The sequence below is a fragment of the Blastomyces gilchristii genome (assembly GCF_000003855.2).
Source record: "Blastomyces gilchristii SLH14081 genomic scaffold supercont1.12, whole genome shotgun sequence".
Lineage (NCBI taxonomy): Eukaryota > Fungi > Ascomycota > Eurotiomycetes > Onygenales > Ajellomycetaceae > Blastomyces > Blastomyces gilchristii.
The window spans coordinates 1,678,739-1,692,694 of NW_003101671.1; the positions used below are offsets into that span (position 1 = coordinate 1,678,739).

At 47.5% G+C, this 13,956-nt stretch overlaps 7 protein-coding genes across 7 annotated transcripts; 3 read left to right on the plus strand and 4 right to left on the minus strand.

Annotated features, from left to right (window-relative positions):
* Positions 1–3: 3 nt before the first annotated feature.
* On the plus strand, positions 4–4,856 carry BDBG_05936 (VPS9 domain-containing protein). Its single transcript, XM_031722371.1, has 3 exons — positions 4–325; positions 421–670; positions 729–4,856. The coding sequence occupies exons 1-3, from the start codon at positions 248–250 to the stop codon at positions 4,292–4,294; spliced, it is 3,894 nt and encodes a 1,297-aa protein (XP_031579245.1). The 5' UTR covers positions 4–247; the 3' UTR covers positions 4,295–4,856.
* On the minus strand, positions 4,581–7,826 carry BDBG_05937 (uncharacterized protein). Its single transcript, XM_002623717.2, has 2 exons — positions 7,584–7,826; positions 4,581–7,434 (listed from the first exon to the last, which is right to left on the minus strand). Exon 2 carries the CDS (start codon positions 6,701–6,703, stop codon positions 5,210–5,212), a length of 1,494 nt encoding a protein of 497 aa, XP_002623763.1. The 5' UTR covers positions 6,704–7,434; positions 7,584–7,826; the 3' UTR covers positions 4,581–5,209.
* An 89-nt stretch (positions 7,827–7,915) lies between these two features.
* On the plus strand, positions 7,916–9,056 carry BDBG_05938 (uncharacterized protein). The gene is made up of 3 exons (XM_002623718.2): positions 7,916–8,291; positions 8,371–8,453; positions 8,601–9,056. The coding sequence occupies exons 1-3, from the start codon at positions 8,193–8,195 to the stop codon at positions 8,653–8,655; spliced, it is 237 nt and encodes a 78-aa protein (XP_002623764.1). The 5' UTR covers positions 7,916–8,192; the 3' UTR covers positions 8,656–9,056.
* A 245-nt stretch (positions 9,057–9,301) lies between these two features.
* BDBG_17339 (uncharacterized protein) lies at positions 9,302–9,499 on the minus strand (the record flags this gene model as incomplete). Its single annotated transcript, XM_031725083.1, has 1 exon — positions 9,302–9,499. The coding sequence occupies one exon, from the start codon at positions 9,497–9,499 to the stop codon at positions 9,302–9,304; it is 198 nt and encodes a 65-aa protein (XP_031579246.1).
* Positions 9,500–10,146: 647 nt separating this feature from the next.
* On the minus strand, positions 10,147–10,362 carry BDBG_17340 (uncharacterized protein; the record flags this gene model as incomplete). The annotated part of the gene is made up of 1 exon (XM_031725084.1): positions 10,147–10,362. The coding sequence occupies one exon, from the start codon at positions 10,360–10,362 to the stop codon at positions 10,147–10,149; it is 216 nt and encodes a 71-aa protein (XP_031579247.1).
* An 846-nt stretch (positions 10,363–11,208) lies between these two features.
* On the minus strand, positions 11,209–12,090 carry BDBG_05940 (uncharacterized protein; the record flags this gene model as incomplete). Its single annotated transcript, XM_002623720.1, has 2 exons — positions 11,209–11,852; positions 11,925–12,090. The coding sequence occupies 2 exons, from the start codon at positions 12,088–12,090 to the stop codon at positions 11,209–11,211; spliced, it is 810 nt and encodes a 269-aa protein (XP_002623766.1).
* Positions 12,091–12,495: 405 nt separating this feature from the next.
* Positions 12,496–13,886, plus strand: BDBG_05941 (uncharacterized protein; the record flags this gene model as incomplete). The annotated part of the gene is made up of 2 exons (XM_002623721.2): positions 12,496–12,548; positions 12,608–13,886. 2 exons carry the CDS (start codon positions 12,496–12,498, stop codon positions 13,884–13,886), a joined length of 1,332 nt encoding a protein of 443 aa, XP_002623767.1.
* Between the last annotated feature and the right edge of the window lie 70 nt (positions 13,887–13,956).

The following is a 13,956-nucleotide window of genomic DNA, read 5'->3' on the forward strand; positions in this document are numbered from 1 at the left end:
AATCTCCAACAAGCTCAGCTGTTGTATTATTTTGATCGCTAAGGTGTTGAATCATATAATTTGCTTGGTATAATCTCCGACTTGTCCGGCACATTACAAATTGTGTGTTAGGTTGTTGCTTACCTTGAATGCGCGCGTATTCTCCTGAAGCTCCAACAAACCAAGCGCGCGATCCATTGCCGTCGCTGTTTCTGTACAATTTGATGCGTGGCGGGGCTCGTCCGCCGGGCCATCCAATGCTGTGTGGATGCACCCATTAAACCCTTTTCTCCGTGCCTTCTTCCGCAGCACTATCCCGGCACAATGCGTGCCCATCCAGAACCATGTATGTACATGCACATGTACCAAGGCTTGGAAACCCTCGCCCACCCAAGTCGCAGTCTCAGTCAGCGCTTCTATCCCTAACTGATTTGAGATTAGGTCCTTCTTGTACCCATCACTGAGTCGCTTGTAAATGGCCGAGACCGAGATTCGAACCTCGCGTACGGCGATATCGTCACGTCCGAGGAGTTCCTGGGCAGCCATGTCTTGCGGATTACTTCCCCTATTGGATCGCCCGCAAGTAAGGATGGCTCAAGCGTTCGGGACAGTAGGGGGAAGGCAAGACAGATCACAACAGTGAATGGCCGGACTGTAGTTATCAAGGAAACCACAGTGTTTAGCAATAAAGGTTAGGATGGACTCATTGTTTCTATCTTTTCTATTCTAAGCTAACGAGGATATTTCAGGATTTAAGACCCTAAACCAGGCCCAGTTGCTTTCAGATGTCCTTTATTATACCTCGAATAACGAATCTCAGCCATGGCTGATCTACTATATATCGAACCCGCTTATTGGCTCTTTTCAGGCTGTCAGAATTACCCCAGCGGTCGTCCCTGGGCTTATCACCAAGCCTTGGGAGTCTCCTAAATCGGAAAGTCATAATGTGAACCAAGTGTCGCATTTCTCAAAGAAGGATATAAAATCATTCGCGGAATTGCTCGCCAATTTTCCAATGATCGCAAGACAAATGCAGCCTGGTTTAGATAGAGTGTTTCGGGAATTTGGCAAAGAGCTCGGGAAACCATTACCACCTCCACCCTCTGTATCTCCAGCCATGTCAAATAATGAAGCATGCGGTGGCGAGACTGAGGGAAATGAAGCTTGGCGAAGCAGATCACCTACTGGCAAATCGCATATGAACCAAGAGAGCCTTCCTTTCAACTCTTCAGAATATTTCGAGGACGATGAAGACCTTATGAGACGGGCTTTGGAAACTGCAGTAACGTCAGCAATTGATCTATTTCGACTTGTGGATAAGCAACAACTTTCCTTGCTGGGAGCGACAACAGATCTTACCGGCCCGCTGGTTGAGCGTCTTATCGAAAAATATGTGGCACAGCAAGTCCATGATTCACTCCTATTTCCGCGCCTTTGCGGCTACCGCCAAGCGGAAGATGCAGAGTTAGACGCTCGTATCCATCAAATGGAGAATATTGATATTTCGCAAGTTGGAATTGTGATTGAAGGCGGTCGCCAAGGGAAACAGGAACTTATTCTCCGCCTTGGAAGAGGTGTGGATGAATTTCGAAAGATAGCCGACGTAAAATGCCCGCAAGATATGCTTGAGATTTTGCTGGCAACTATTAAACTTGTGACTATAATGGAAAATCCTATTGTCCAAAGTGGCGAGGATTCACATGGTCACTCCGAGAAACACCCCGCTGTGCTTGCAATAAACGCAGATGTTTTGGTTTCGTTGTTACTTGTGGTTATTATCCGGTCACAAGTTCGGCACCTCCAGGCTAGACTTTTGTACATGCAACAGTATATATATACTGATGATGTTGAAAGTGGAGAGCTTGGATACGCTCTAAGCACATTCGAAGCGGTATTAACATATCTTTTGAGAGACTCCAGTGCTCTAAGACGGGCGAGCTCTCGAAACAAACGGCTTTGGACAGCGACCAAAAAGGGAAGAGTTTCGGAGATAAAGGCGATATTGGACCCGGATAGCTCTCAAGACAGCCCTGCTGACGGTTCTGGCGATGAAGATGAGGTTTCAAGTCTTTCGAAAAATGCAGAATCTGGCACAACCCAGGATAATTCTATTCATTTGAATGGCACCACTCCCGAGCCATTGAGTCAAAGCCTACCGGAGATCCCCGACACACCATCATTAGCTCACGTCTTTCCGTTTCAGAACTGGTCCCAAGTCTCTTCCTCAACCTTCGAAACCCCATCGCGGAAGAAGGTTTCTATGGACCTGCGGAGCCTTTCAGAGTCATCGACTGTTTCATACCTTTCTCGAACAACGTCTGTCGGTTCAACAAGTGCATTGGAAGGAGATACGTCCATCGAGAACCTGACAAAGACCCAGGATCCGGCAGGCGATTCTGTTCCAATGATGGCAGTGGAAGCCCGCCAGCCTGAGTCACTCAAGTACCTGCTTAGCCGGGACGACTTTTACCCCTTGGAGAGCATATTGGAGGATACTAATAGTGATGGAACGACATTGCTAAGTGCCGCTGTGCAGCTAGCACACACTGAACTGGTCGATATAATTTTGGATTTCATATCCCAAGCTCGCGATTCTCAGCTTCTTGCCTCGTATTACGCTAAAGCTGACAGAAGAGGTCGGACGGTCGCCCACTATCTTTTCAGCGTTCCTACGCTCATATCTCGACTGGGATGTGCACTTCCCTGGCGGCAGAGGGACAAAAATGGCCAGACGCCTCTTTTTGCCCTTTGTAGGTCCTATGATCACCCCGATTACAGCCCCATGGTAAATGAAGCATTGACAGTCGCACAAGAGGCACAAGGTGACTCCAAGCCTTTGAGGTTAGAGGATCATGTGGATGGCAAAGGGAACACTCTCTTACACGTCGTTAGTGACCCACAGTTAATTGTGAGGATCCTCAAAGAATGTGACTGTGACCCAAATGCTACTAATGATAAAAGATTCACACCGTTGATGATGGCAAGCAAGTATGGCCGTATCGATCTCGTACGAACATTTTTCGGAGATCCACGAGTTGACGTCAATGTTCGAGAGATGCGTGGGCTCACTGCAGTCGAGCTAGCGAAGGATGATGAAGTGCGTAATCGAATCGACGATTTAATCCTTTTTTCCAGTGCTTCCTCGGCTCCGCTTGATTCTTCAGGGCGAATTACCACCGTTGTCCGTTCATTATTTGTTGAAGATGCTAGCGTCCGTTTTATCATTAAATCCGGAGCACCCAATCCTGAAAGGCCGCGTTCATCATCGCGAGGCGTTGTAACATACACAATAACGACCTGTCGCCGGAGCATATCCGATTTCGAGAACCTCATAAAATTCCTCAGAGTCGAGCACCCAGCCTCATACATTCCAGAACTACCTCCCTTCCGCACCCCATTTCAAATCCCATCCAAACCTTCTAGAGCAGTTCTTCACGAAGTTCAGGCGCGTTTAGACCTCCTTTTGAAAATTCTATTAGCTCACCCTACATTTTCAACTCATGAAATGCTCTGGGAATTCTTCCTAGTCCCGGAAATGCAAACCGAAATGATAGAAGACAGGTCACGCAGGAAAGCAGATGCCCTTGCTGAGACAATTTCCGACGACTACGAACCCGTGACCAAAGAAGGAATTCGAGACGTCGAGCAGGTCGTTTCTCATGCCCAGGACGCAGTCCGCGCCGTTAGCGCCGCCACTCGCAGCCTCCTTCGACGCGGCCATATCCTCCAGCATGCATATTCCGACCTGGCAGACTCTATCATCCTCTGCGCATATGCCATCTCCTCGCTGCAACCCCCATCAAATTCCCTTCCAACGTCGCACGTGGAAACCTTCGCCCGCTATGCGGCCTGCATCTCAACTTCCTCCGTCGATTCGTCCCCGCTGGTCCAATTCCTCACTGCCCTGACGTCATCACACAGCACCACGAGCGCAATGCTCAATGCGCTCTCGCGGCCTGTAAAACTCATCTCTAATCTCAATGCTGAAATTCGCGGCCTGACACGCGCCCATTCATCCCTGGCGTCCTCGTCTCTCCCGCTAAAATTCAACTTCCCAGGCCTCGAGGAATCGCGGCAGAGATCAGTGCGCGATCTGGAACGGAAAATCTCCGAATCGACAGCGGAGGCTGAACAGCTAGAGAAAGAGATTGCATGGAATAAGGATGTTGTTGTGGGAGAGCTGGCTGGGTGGACGGCCTGGCGGGAAAAGGTGGGGAGGGATGCGATTCGAGCTTTTGTCAAAACCACATTAGTTAGGGAGAAGGAGAGGGGGAGGGGTTTGGAGAGGTGTTTGAGAAGTGTTAGGGGTGGGTAGGGCTAGCGATATTTTTTTTCTCAATGGTTATTAGAGCGGGAAATTATGGTTATTTATTTTTTATTTTTTTAACTTCTGGACTGGGTTTACTTTACTCTTAACCTTCATGTATGTCGTTTTTCATGTTCTTTTATGTTTTTACCTAGGGCAAGTCTTCATTTAAATTAAGCCTACCGTTTCTCTCTGCATTCGTACTTTCTTCAGCCCTCCAGGTGAAATTTATTCTTCCTCCTAATAGCCGTCTGTTCATGTTTGGACAATGGATGTTTTGTGTTAAGAGTAGTCCAATCGATGCTGCATTATGTATAGACAGGTGCCATCGGGATCTAGTTTTCGCTTCCTCTACGGAGCATCATTTCATTGAGCTAGCACAAATAGATCCCTGCGAAAGCTGCAAAAGAGTGGGATTTGTTATCCGAAAGGAAAATGTGTACATTTATTCAATGCAGGTGATAATCGAGCCTGTGTGTTACGTCGAAAACTTCGGCGCTCCCCTACTCAGAATAGCCATACTTGCAGCTATAAATAGTAGGAAATATATAACAAAAATATACAGATAGGGTTTAGACCTTCAACGCAAAAATGTACTGGGGTAAGATAATTGATCCGAAACCAATCGAACCACATGTGAATACATAGACATAAGCCAACGAGTGGACGATAGTGGGTATATAGCAATTCACAAAATAAATAAATAGGACCATGAAATCATCAGGGAAAAGGCAGGTAGAGATGGAAAGGAAATAGTGGGGCCGCATTTGCAACCAGTCATAAAAACCTTATCGTTGTTATCATTCACTATATCTGCTTTCGGGTCCACTATTCCTTGAATATGTACGGAGCGGATAGGTATATGCACTTCCCCGTCAAAGACGAAATAGGAACAAAAAGAAAACTTTGCTCCGGATGACTTGATCAAGGGGGCCTCGTAGCTATACTATGTTGTCCATCCACATTTTCAACGCTGCCTAACGACACAGGTGAGTTGGGTCGGACATTGGAAGCCCACGGTTGTGGTGTATCGAGTGTAGGCGAGGGGCTCCTCTGGTTCCCGAATGGGAGACGATCGGAATGTGTTGGCTCGATGGGGGAGACGTCATAGTGTCTGCCAAAATCTGTGGGGGTGGGATACGAGACATTTTGCCAATCGTAGTCAGTGGTTCCCTGATCGGGACCGTTACTGCTGTTGTTACTGCTTATAGATCCAAACAAGCTACGACGGACGATATTCCTGGAATCACGTCGAGATCTATAACTGGTTGGTTGCCTTGCTGCTCCTGCTGCCGATTCAAGTGGTGGTACAGGAGCTGTTAAGGGAAGATTGCCGTGGGGCGATTCTTCTGTAACGATTGGGAGATCGGTAAAAGGTTCTGCGGGATTCGATGTCTCTGTATATGCGCCTGTGCCCCGATTTTGAATGTTTGATGAATTCGATTGGAGGGCTGGCTGGCTGGAACCGTTTGAATTGGTATCAGTGGGGAAGAATGCAGCATAATAGCGCCTTGACGTACGACGCGGTTGACGTTGGAGTTGTCCCAGCACGTCTGGCGGGTTTTCCGCACCGGGGCCATGAGTCCAGCTGGCAGTATGAGCCTGCGCGGGGGGATAAATCTCTTGTGGGGCTTCACGCGCAACAAATCCTGTTTGCGCACCTCCCCTCTCACCCATCGGCTGGCTGGCGTATGGTGGCGGCAGGGTGCTTGTCCCAGCTCCTCTGTTCTTATTTCGAGAACGCCTCCATGCATTAAAGGAGAGGTAAAGGATGGAAATCAAAGCAATTCCTCCAATTGAGCAACCAGCGATAATGGGCCCGGCATCCGATTTAGATTGTTCCGGTATTTCGGAGTTTTCCGGCATTTGGGTCGGCGCAGGAGTGGTTAAAGCAATGGAAGTACGGGGGGTAAATGTAGTTCTAGTCTGAGTTTCACTGGTAATCGTTGTAGACACAAATGTCGTGGGGGAGCTCGTGGACGGCTCATCAAAAGGATCCTCCCAAATTGTTCTTGTGAATTGAGGAGGATCAGTAAACTTGGGGAAGCTAGTAGCTATAGGATCAGGAAAAAAAGGGTCACGTTCGTGGGTGGGTTCGTCGATGATTTGTCTTTTCTCTCCATTGCTACCAACTGGTATTGGGCTTTTTTTCCCATTTTGCGACGGCGCCGTCCGCTCAAGGAACTGCACCTTCTGTCTTCTCCTATTCTGGATTTTTAATAATCGAACACGCTGGGACGGGTGGGAGATTCGAGCGCATTTGGCCGGAAAGCCTGCGGCATCCTTTACATCCCACGTAGGGGGACTCGGGCAAGGTGGGAATTTTGTGAGAGAGAGATCCACAGGGCTCGCCCATGAGAGATTAAATAGGCAAACCCAGCCTGTGATGAACGAAATATAGAGGGAAGTATCTCGCATGGCGCTATCCTAAGGACTATGCCGGCCCTCAATATAAGTAGCCCCAACAATTAGAATGGTCGTTGTTGAAGGGTTGAGGAGATAGATTCTCCCCGAGAATGTGCTCCCCGAGAATGCTCTCGCCCTCGTTTTCAGTAATACTGTACATTACAAGGTGTGAAGGTCGGGCTTTTAGCCCATTTCACCAGAAATTTGATCTCCGGTAAACTGCCTAGATCTGACAGGCAGGGATCAAGCCAGAGAATTATAAATAGAAGTGATGGCCCCACAAAAGAGCAACTAGATACCTTTAAGAAGGGAAGATGGTGAATTTTCATCACAAAATAAACGACAACGCATCCACAGACAAGGGAGTCAGTTAACATGTCGACGAACTGTCAGAATTCGAATTGAGTTTCAGGCATGAAGTTGTGCGTCGAGGTTCTGGGGAGAGTCAGAGGTGTTTCGACGGTTTCCATCCAACACAGCCTCGCGCAAGGGCTGGAATGAGTCTCATACGAGGGGGCCTGGGATCAGGATAAGCCGATTGGATGACATATTTGCTACCCGAGCTTCTAAATGTTAGCTGTTCTTGTAGCCATCGTTATCACTGGTGTTTTTCAGAGATGGTAGCCCGCGTTCACATATTTTAGAATAATTCTGATTGCTCGGATCGCTCCCCATTCCCTCACCATTATAATAATGTAATTTTGAACAGCTAACTAGCTGTTAGCCAACTTGTCAGCCTATAGCTAGATAGGGAACGAAAGAGCCAAACAATGGATTCTCATGTGTCAGCTTAGTGGGATCAAGGAACTCGAAACACTTCATAACCAAGGACATACCAATCCCTTGATTAATCGCTCGTAGTCCGGTTGGAGTTTGAGGCTGCTAAGCTTACCTTCTAAGAATAGAATGAGCTAGCCCCAGAAGGAAGGGATCAAAATCTATAAATCTACGGCCCATCATTGGTCAGAGGTTTCAATAGTCAGGATGGATTTCGAGTATTCTTCGCCATCCAAGAACTGAAATCCTGAAACAACGGCCCGTGTTTAGCTACAAATGGAAACCATGATGATGCGCAAGACAGAATGCTAATGCCGATTTGCAGTAAAAGCCAATAAGTGCTTTGGCTACATCCAAACTTGGGTGAGAAAAATACGAACATCCTCGTGTTGGTTGAGGCTGAGATATCGGGAAACAGTTTGATATCACGTGATATTTTGAATTTCGCGACTAGTGAGAATTCGGTAAGGTATACTCACGTGATGTTTGTCCTGTTTGACGCGTCGTTACGTCATCCTTACGCCCGACGTCCGTGTTGCCTGACTTCCACTGCAATAATATATTATATATAAGGCACAGAGGGTTTGAAAATACCATCAGTCTTACCTCACATTCTGACAAGTACAAACAGTAAATGAAAGCTGACGAGTTAACCAATTAACATCTATTAACTCAACAATATCCGCGAGATCAAGAAGACTTACTCCTCACGCAAAACATCGTCATGCCTCTCATCGTTCCAAACGTCAGCGATGATGACAAGTCCCAATGGGCGGCTAAACTACTGGGCAAGAAACTGACCGAATCAACATCAGACAATGTGGTAAGTTTGCTATATGAATATCATCCCTTAGACCCGGGGTGTGTCTCGTATCACGCGCTTAACTCAGTGTTTACCATAGTCATTCGCAAAGAAGGACCTGCCCCCTGTCCACCGCGTGGTTAAGCCCGGCATGGCTATAACAATGGATTATAGGCCGGAGAGGTTGGTCTCCACGTCTGCGAACTGATTGATTTCTGCTATGGCTCGTTGTTGCTATCGCTGAATTGTGGTCTGCATTTGAACGCACTTCTCTTGAATGGTTCATACCTATCGCTAATACTTTCCATGCTTACGGCTTTTGTTGAATAGGTTGAATGTACACGTTAGCGAAGACGGAACCGTAACGAACGTGATATACGGCTAAGTGGGAGTTTCCCTGTGGAATGAGGGCCCCCAACTCCAATGTTTGTCAGATGGTGTGGTAATTATTCCTTTTGATAGCTGGGAACTTGTGTCGGCCTGTTTTGGGATTATGGATTTAACGATTTTATGAATATAAATGCGTTGCAGGAGTACAATAAATGTTGTCTAAAAGACCGTCTTTGAAATTCCAGAATCCTTGGTAATTCGCTAGAAATGTATATTACTTGACGTCCCGAATATATTTGCCCCTCATCCTATCGTTCTTGCCTAATGCGCTCCCCTCTGCTCAGTAATGCCAGAACGGGTTTGTAATTTATCTTATATGTGAGCATGTCCAAAGATCGATCCGGAACCGTAGACAACTCTCCTTGAAATCCACTCTCTCCCACACCAAAATTTCCCATTTCATGCTGGTACTATCACAATGGCATGTCATGGAATATATCCCGACCTTAAACCTTATTGGCATTCACAGCGTGCCATTGTCTCGTAATTTCCTTTGTATACCCACGGGCAACACACAAACACACGTCCACTCAACCATCGTTACCCACTCTAGCACTAGTTTCCAATGAAGGGGTATCCTAGGTCTATTAGAACCATAGGTTTTCCAGCCTTATCGCAAACAATCGCAGAGTGATTAGGCCTTATAATTCATCATGGGCGACCGTCGCCAGGATGCCCGTTTCATACCGGCATCTGTTCGGTGATAAAGGCGGTGTAGGGCGTTCGAATATCACTGTATTTCCCCCGGAGCTCATATAGATGCATCGCAGTTCTTCGGTAGGCCCACCGTTTTCAATCCAGCTGGCTTCTTTCTCGCCGAAATCACGAGTCACTGACATGTTGGACGTCACTGACATTAATGCTGTTTTGTTGAAGCTAATCGCCTGTGCACACAAATCAAGATCTATGTTGGACAACAACGTACGCAACTATGTAGAAGCTCCTTGGATCGTTTATCTCGCTACCTGGACGAAGGGGTACTGCTATATGGCACGTACAATAGGAGGGCGCGCAGGTTGGCCAGAGTAAAATTTTCTCCGCCTTAAATCTTGTTGTGAATAGAGGCAGATGCAAACAGTTCAGCATTCAACATGTAACATTTAGCAACATTGTAGGTACCCTACCCCCATGTTGGCTCATCGATAACGGGGCGAGGTACACCACAAGGTTGCATACCAAGGAAAAGAGAGTTATCCGAGGTTGGAAGTGAAAAATTGAGCTATCCAGGAGGGCATCATGTTCAAAAGAGGATGCAAATTCCAAGATGATTAAACTTTCTCGAATAGCTTTCCATCGTCTCGAAGACCTTTCCTAGCAAGCATGTCCGTTGCAGTGCCCATTCCAATCGGCAGAAGAGCAACCACAAATGAATTAAGGAGATTCATAATCAATGCAGAGAGACGGAGAAGATCAATGACATTTGATCGAATAATGAATCAGAAGAGTTGGTCTCGGTTTTGAGATCTTAGCTCCAGTTCATCCACCATCAATGGGCAAAACAGAATCGCGGAGAGTGATTTGGTAGCTTTCGATACAAGCTACCGGCTCTATTATGCTTCGTTACACGATACCGCGCATTGCGATCCCTATTGGATTTAAACGCCGACAACCCCTGGACGATCTTGGCACAACTGGTAGAATCCATTCCTCCGTTCACATTGCGAGCCAAATTCACATGTGAAGGCACCACGACAACGTGCATTATTGGTGCCTCCTCACCATCATCATAATGGCTTAGGTTTTCTGAGCCACGGTCCGGTTAAGTTTCATACGTTATTGTCATAGGTCGATATTCGCACACGAACTCGAATTATTTCGCTCAGAAATTAGGTGCCAATTTCACGGACAATGCAGACCAAATAATACTAGTCATGGTTGTGTAGGCCTTCTAGCATTTCAACCTCGTCCTCCTTTCTTTCCTACATCTGTAACTTCACCAATGTGTTGCTTTTCTGAGCTGTCCTGCTGCAACTGGTAACACTTAGGTGGAAACATGTCGTGTCTTATACCCGATTGCTCATTGGCCTATGTCTGATATGAGGAGAATCTGTATCTTCTAGTCTTGGGAGACATGTCGACGAGATGGAATTGAATGAATTCTTTCAAGCATGACGAATAAACCGTCCCTATGCCATAGGCTTAGCACTTGAAAGGGTGTGTGCGTTCGGCGTCGTGGGAATGAAGGTAGAGCTAAGTGCGGGGAAACTAGTTGTAGTTAGTTAACCCATGGACTACACATACCCTGAGAGTATGCTAAGCTAGCGATGTAGTCGATTCGCCATGTCCTGGGGCATTTACACCGTCCAACATGCACAGTACTGTGGGTGACACGACGCTCTGGAATTAGTACAGCATGGAAAAGATGGGACAAGTTAGAAACTGCTGAGAGAAGAATTTCCACGAGGCCCGGGATTGTACTACGCCGTGGCTAGGGCCAAATGCTCCCCGGAACTATACTGCTTGGGATCTACCAAACTAGTGGATTGCATTTGCGATATCCCGTCGGCCATTGGAAGACGAAATTAAACAGCAGGGCTCCTCGGGGATGTTAGTCATCATCTGAGCTGTAGGCGCCCAATCCAAGTGCAGATGAGACGACCTGTGGTACCGCTTTCTGCTTTAATTTGATTGAATGATCGGGGGCGGCTTTAGCGCTTGTAGTTGCGGAGCCCTCGGGCTCCTCGGGTTCCTTAATATCTTCGGGGTTCGAGGGATGCGCGGGGTTCACGGGGTTCACGGGGATATCGGGCTTCTCCTGGTTCTTGGATATTTCTACTGAGTCCGAAGCCATTCGTGATTCCTTGCTACCAGCTTCTGGAAGCACTTTGCTAGCGGCAATTGAGTCGGAATTCGCAGATGAACTCTTCCTCAACTTGACGCCAGGGATTGCATCCTTCACTTTAGCCCTTTTCCTTTTCCGGACACTGGTCGTCCATTGTTCTTCGTCTGCAGGCGACGATGCCCCTGCACTCTTAGACTCTCCGGAGCCAGGGTCAACCAGGGCGGCTCTCTCTGCTTCTTGACGTTGACGATGGAATATCTCTAATTGCTCTCTGGTTTCTCGCTTCAAAGTTGCCTCTTGGGCCCTTGTCGATTCGAGAACCGAATCTAGAAATTCCACCTCATCCTCATCCAGCGATCGAAATTGATTCTTGAGCTTGATGGATTCTTCAAATGCCTCCTGTTTGGCCGCTGGGGTTGTTAAGAATCAGAATTAGCTATCGTCGCTGGTAAGGATCTGACAGGACAACGCCATTTACTGACCCTTATTCTGCTGCAAAATCTCATAGAGACTCTTCCCTTGATCTCGGTTACTCTCTTCTGCCTTTCGTCTCCTCTCAGCTTCGAGCTCTTGCTGGGCCCTCACCCATTCATCGTCTCGTTCGGTGGGCTCCTCAATCGTGCCTCCACTAACAAATCCGGACGACATTTTGTTTTAACGCACGCTTCATGGGGTATTATGCTGTGGAAAAAGAAAAGGAAAAAGGAAAAGAAAAAAAGAAAAAAAGAAAAAGAAAAAAAAAGGCAGAAGGAAGCAAAGCTTTGGAGCTGTCTATAGCCAGCTATGTCGATCAAATCCAAACCTCGAGATCGCAAGCAGTTTCCCCGAAGCTTGTAGAGCCGCAATGGATGATATTTAATCCGACAATCGCTGCTCCATAGTATTAGGTAACTAACTAGTTAAGCCTCTAGCAATAAAGTTAACTAAAATTAGTTTAGCGTGGCCGGTACACCCGCCATTACATCAGTCCGCCCTCAGGCAGCCGTTGTTTCAATCCCCTCTCCTCTTTTCAAGTCTGTAACAACCTCGACTAGAGAGAGAGAGTAGGTAGCCATGGCGCCATCAAGTGGCCATCAACTGCTCCCCAAAATCTGGCGGGTTGCCAGGTGAGTTATCAAGCCTGTTGTAATTTGGTGATTGCTTTCGCCCTAACTGTGCGGTTTAGATTCGCCTTCGAGAAGGCAACTAGGGCTATCAGGCCCCGGGTTACAGAACCGGTTGAACCAGCTCGTCTTGTATACCAGCCTATATATGCTCGAATTTCTCGCCGACAACCGGTAAATAGGATAGCTGCTATTCGTCAGACCCAAAGTCGTTACTATTCCACTTCAAACACATCTGCTCGCTCCGTCAGACGCGCATTCCAAGCTTCTAGAATTGGTGCTGCTGTTAATCGTTTAACTACACGAACTCCCTTCGCATCAACCCTGCGCCCCAATCTCACAGGTGGTACACTATGCCGAACAGCCGGTGGATATACACTTGGTGCGGGACGTCTTGGTGGCGCAAGATACTTCTCTCATGGCCCGGCATGCCCAGCCCAAGTAGTTCACAATGTGTCAACTGGAGTTCGTGCTTTTTGGCTTTCTGGACAGAGAGCCAGGTTTGACGGGGTAGATCAACGAACTGGCCGCAAGCAATACCGAGCAGTCACGGTTCTTCAAGACGAAGCGGGCCGCAAAATGCAGGGAATCCCTCGAAACTCCCCTGGATCCTATATTGACTTTAGACTATCCCCAACGATTACTGCATTTGCACGCTTGACAGCACTGCAAAAACCATCCGTTGCTGATGCTACTGAGCCCGTCAACTTGAATACTGTCAACTTGATGGACTTCCTTTCCCTCGACTTTGCTCGTGCACTAAAGGATTTTGCCGCGGTTTTGAATGATTTGAAGCGACTTGCGACGCTAGGGGACTTGCCGGTATCGCTCCATGATCAATCTACCCTACGGGTGCGATTCCCCGGCTGTGATGTTGAGTCCGTCGAACGCTTGTGTGATGAAGTCGGCGTACAAAGAGGCGTCATCCGCCAAGATGAGGACTTCGAGATCCTAAACGGCACTGAGATGGCACTTTTGTTTCCATTCGCACCCAGTCACGTAGGCTCGGACTCTGAACTGTTTTCCGTCTCTGCCTACGGACACAAGTCTCCCGATATGTTGAACTGGCGCCATATGATGTCTTCCGCGGAACCGACGGAACCCTCACCTGGGAACACTACCGGCCAAGACTATCATTTTTGGGGAAGTGACGAACATAATCCCTGGACTTCTTCCCGAGCGTCGTCAGGGTACTCTAGCATGAACATTAGCGAGTTAGGTGATCGCGCCTTTTTCCCTGAGCTGGCAGAAACGGGCTCTCCTGCTGCCACGTATTCTCACTACGGCGGTTTCCAAGGGATTTACAAATTTATTGAAGAGTGCGATCGAGCGAAACGTTAACCAATCACAGCCTCCACGGCTCTTTTCATTCCATCGTTCATTTAATTGCTAGCATTTTCTTGTTACTCTT

What these genes read in the sequence shown, in the direction of transcription:
- BDBG_05936 (XM_031722371.1), top strand. Translation starts at nt 248, where the DNA reads ATGCACCCATTAAACCCTTTTCTCCGTGCCTTCTTCCGCAGCACTATC. An exon ending in GCGTGCCCATCCAGAACCAT is followed by an intron (nt 326 to 420) that starts GTATGTACATGC and finishes ATTTGAGATTAG; the next exon opens with GTCCTTCTTGTACCCATCAC. An exon ending in CACAGTGTTTAGCAATAAAG is followed by an intron (nt 671 to 728) that starts GTTAGGATGGAC and finishes AGGATATTTCAG; the next exon opens with GATTTAAGACCCTAAACCAG.
- BDBG_05937 (XM_002623717.2), bottom strand. Translation starts at nt 6,703, where the DNA reads ATGCGAGATACTTCCCTCTATATTTCGTTCATCACAGGCTGGGTTTGC.
- BDBG_05938 (XM_002623718.2), top strand. Translation starts at nt 8,193, where the DNA reads ATGCCTCTCATCGTTCCAAACGTCAGCGATGATGACAAGTCCCAATGG. An exon ending in AATCAACATCAGACAATGTG is followed by an intron (nt 8,292 to 8,370) that starts GTAAGTTTGCTA and finishes TGTTTACCATAG; the next exon opens with TCATTCGCAAAGAAGGACCT. An exon ending in ATGGATTATAGGCCGGAGAG is followed by an intron (nt 8,454 to 8,600) that starts GTTGGTCTCCAC and finishes TTTGTTGAATAG; the next exon opens with GTTGAATGTACACGTTAGCG.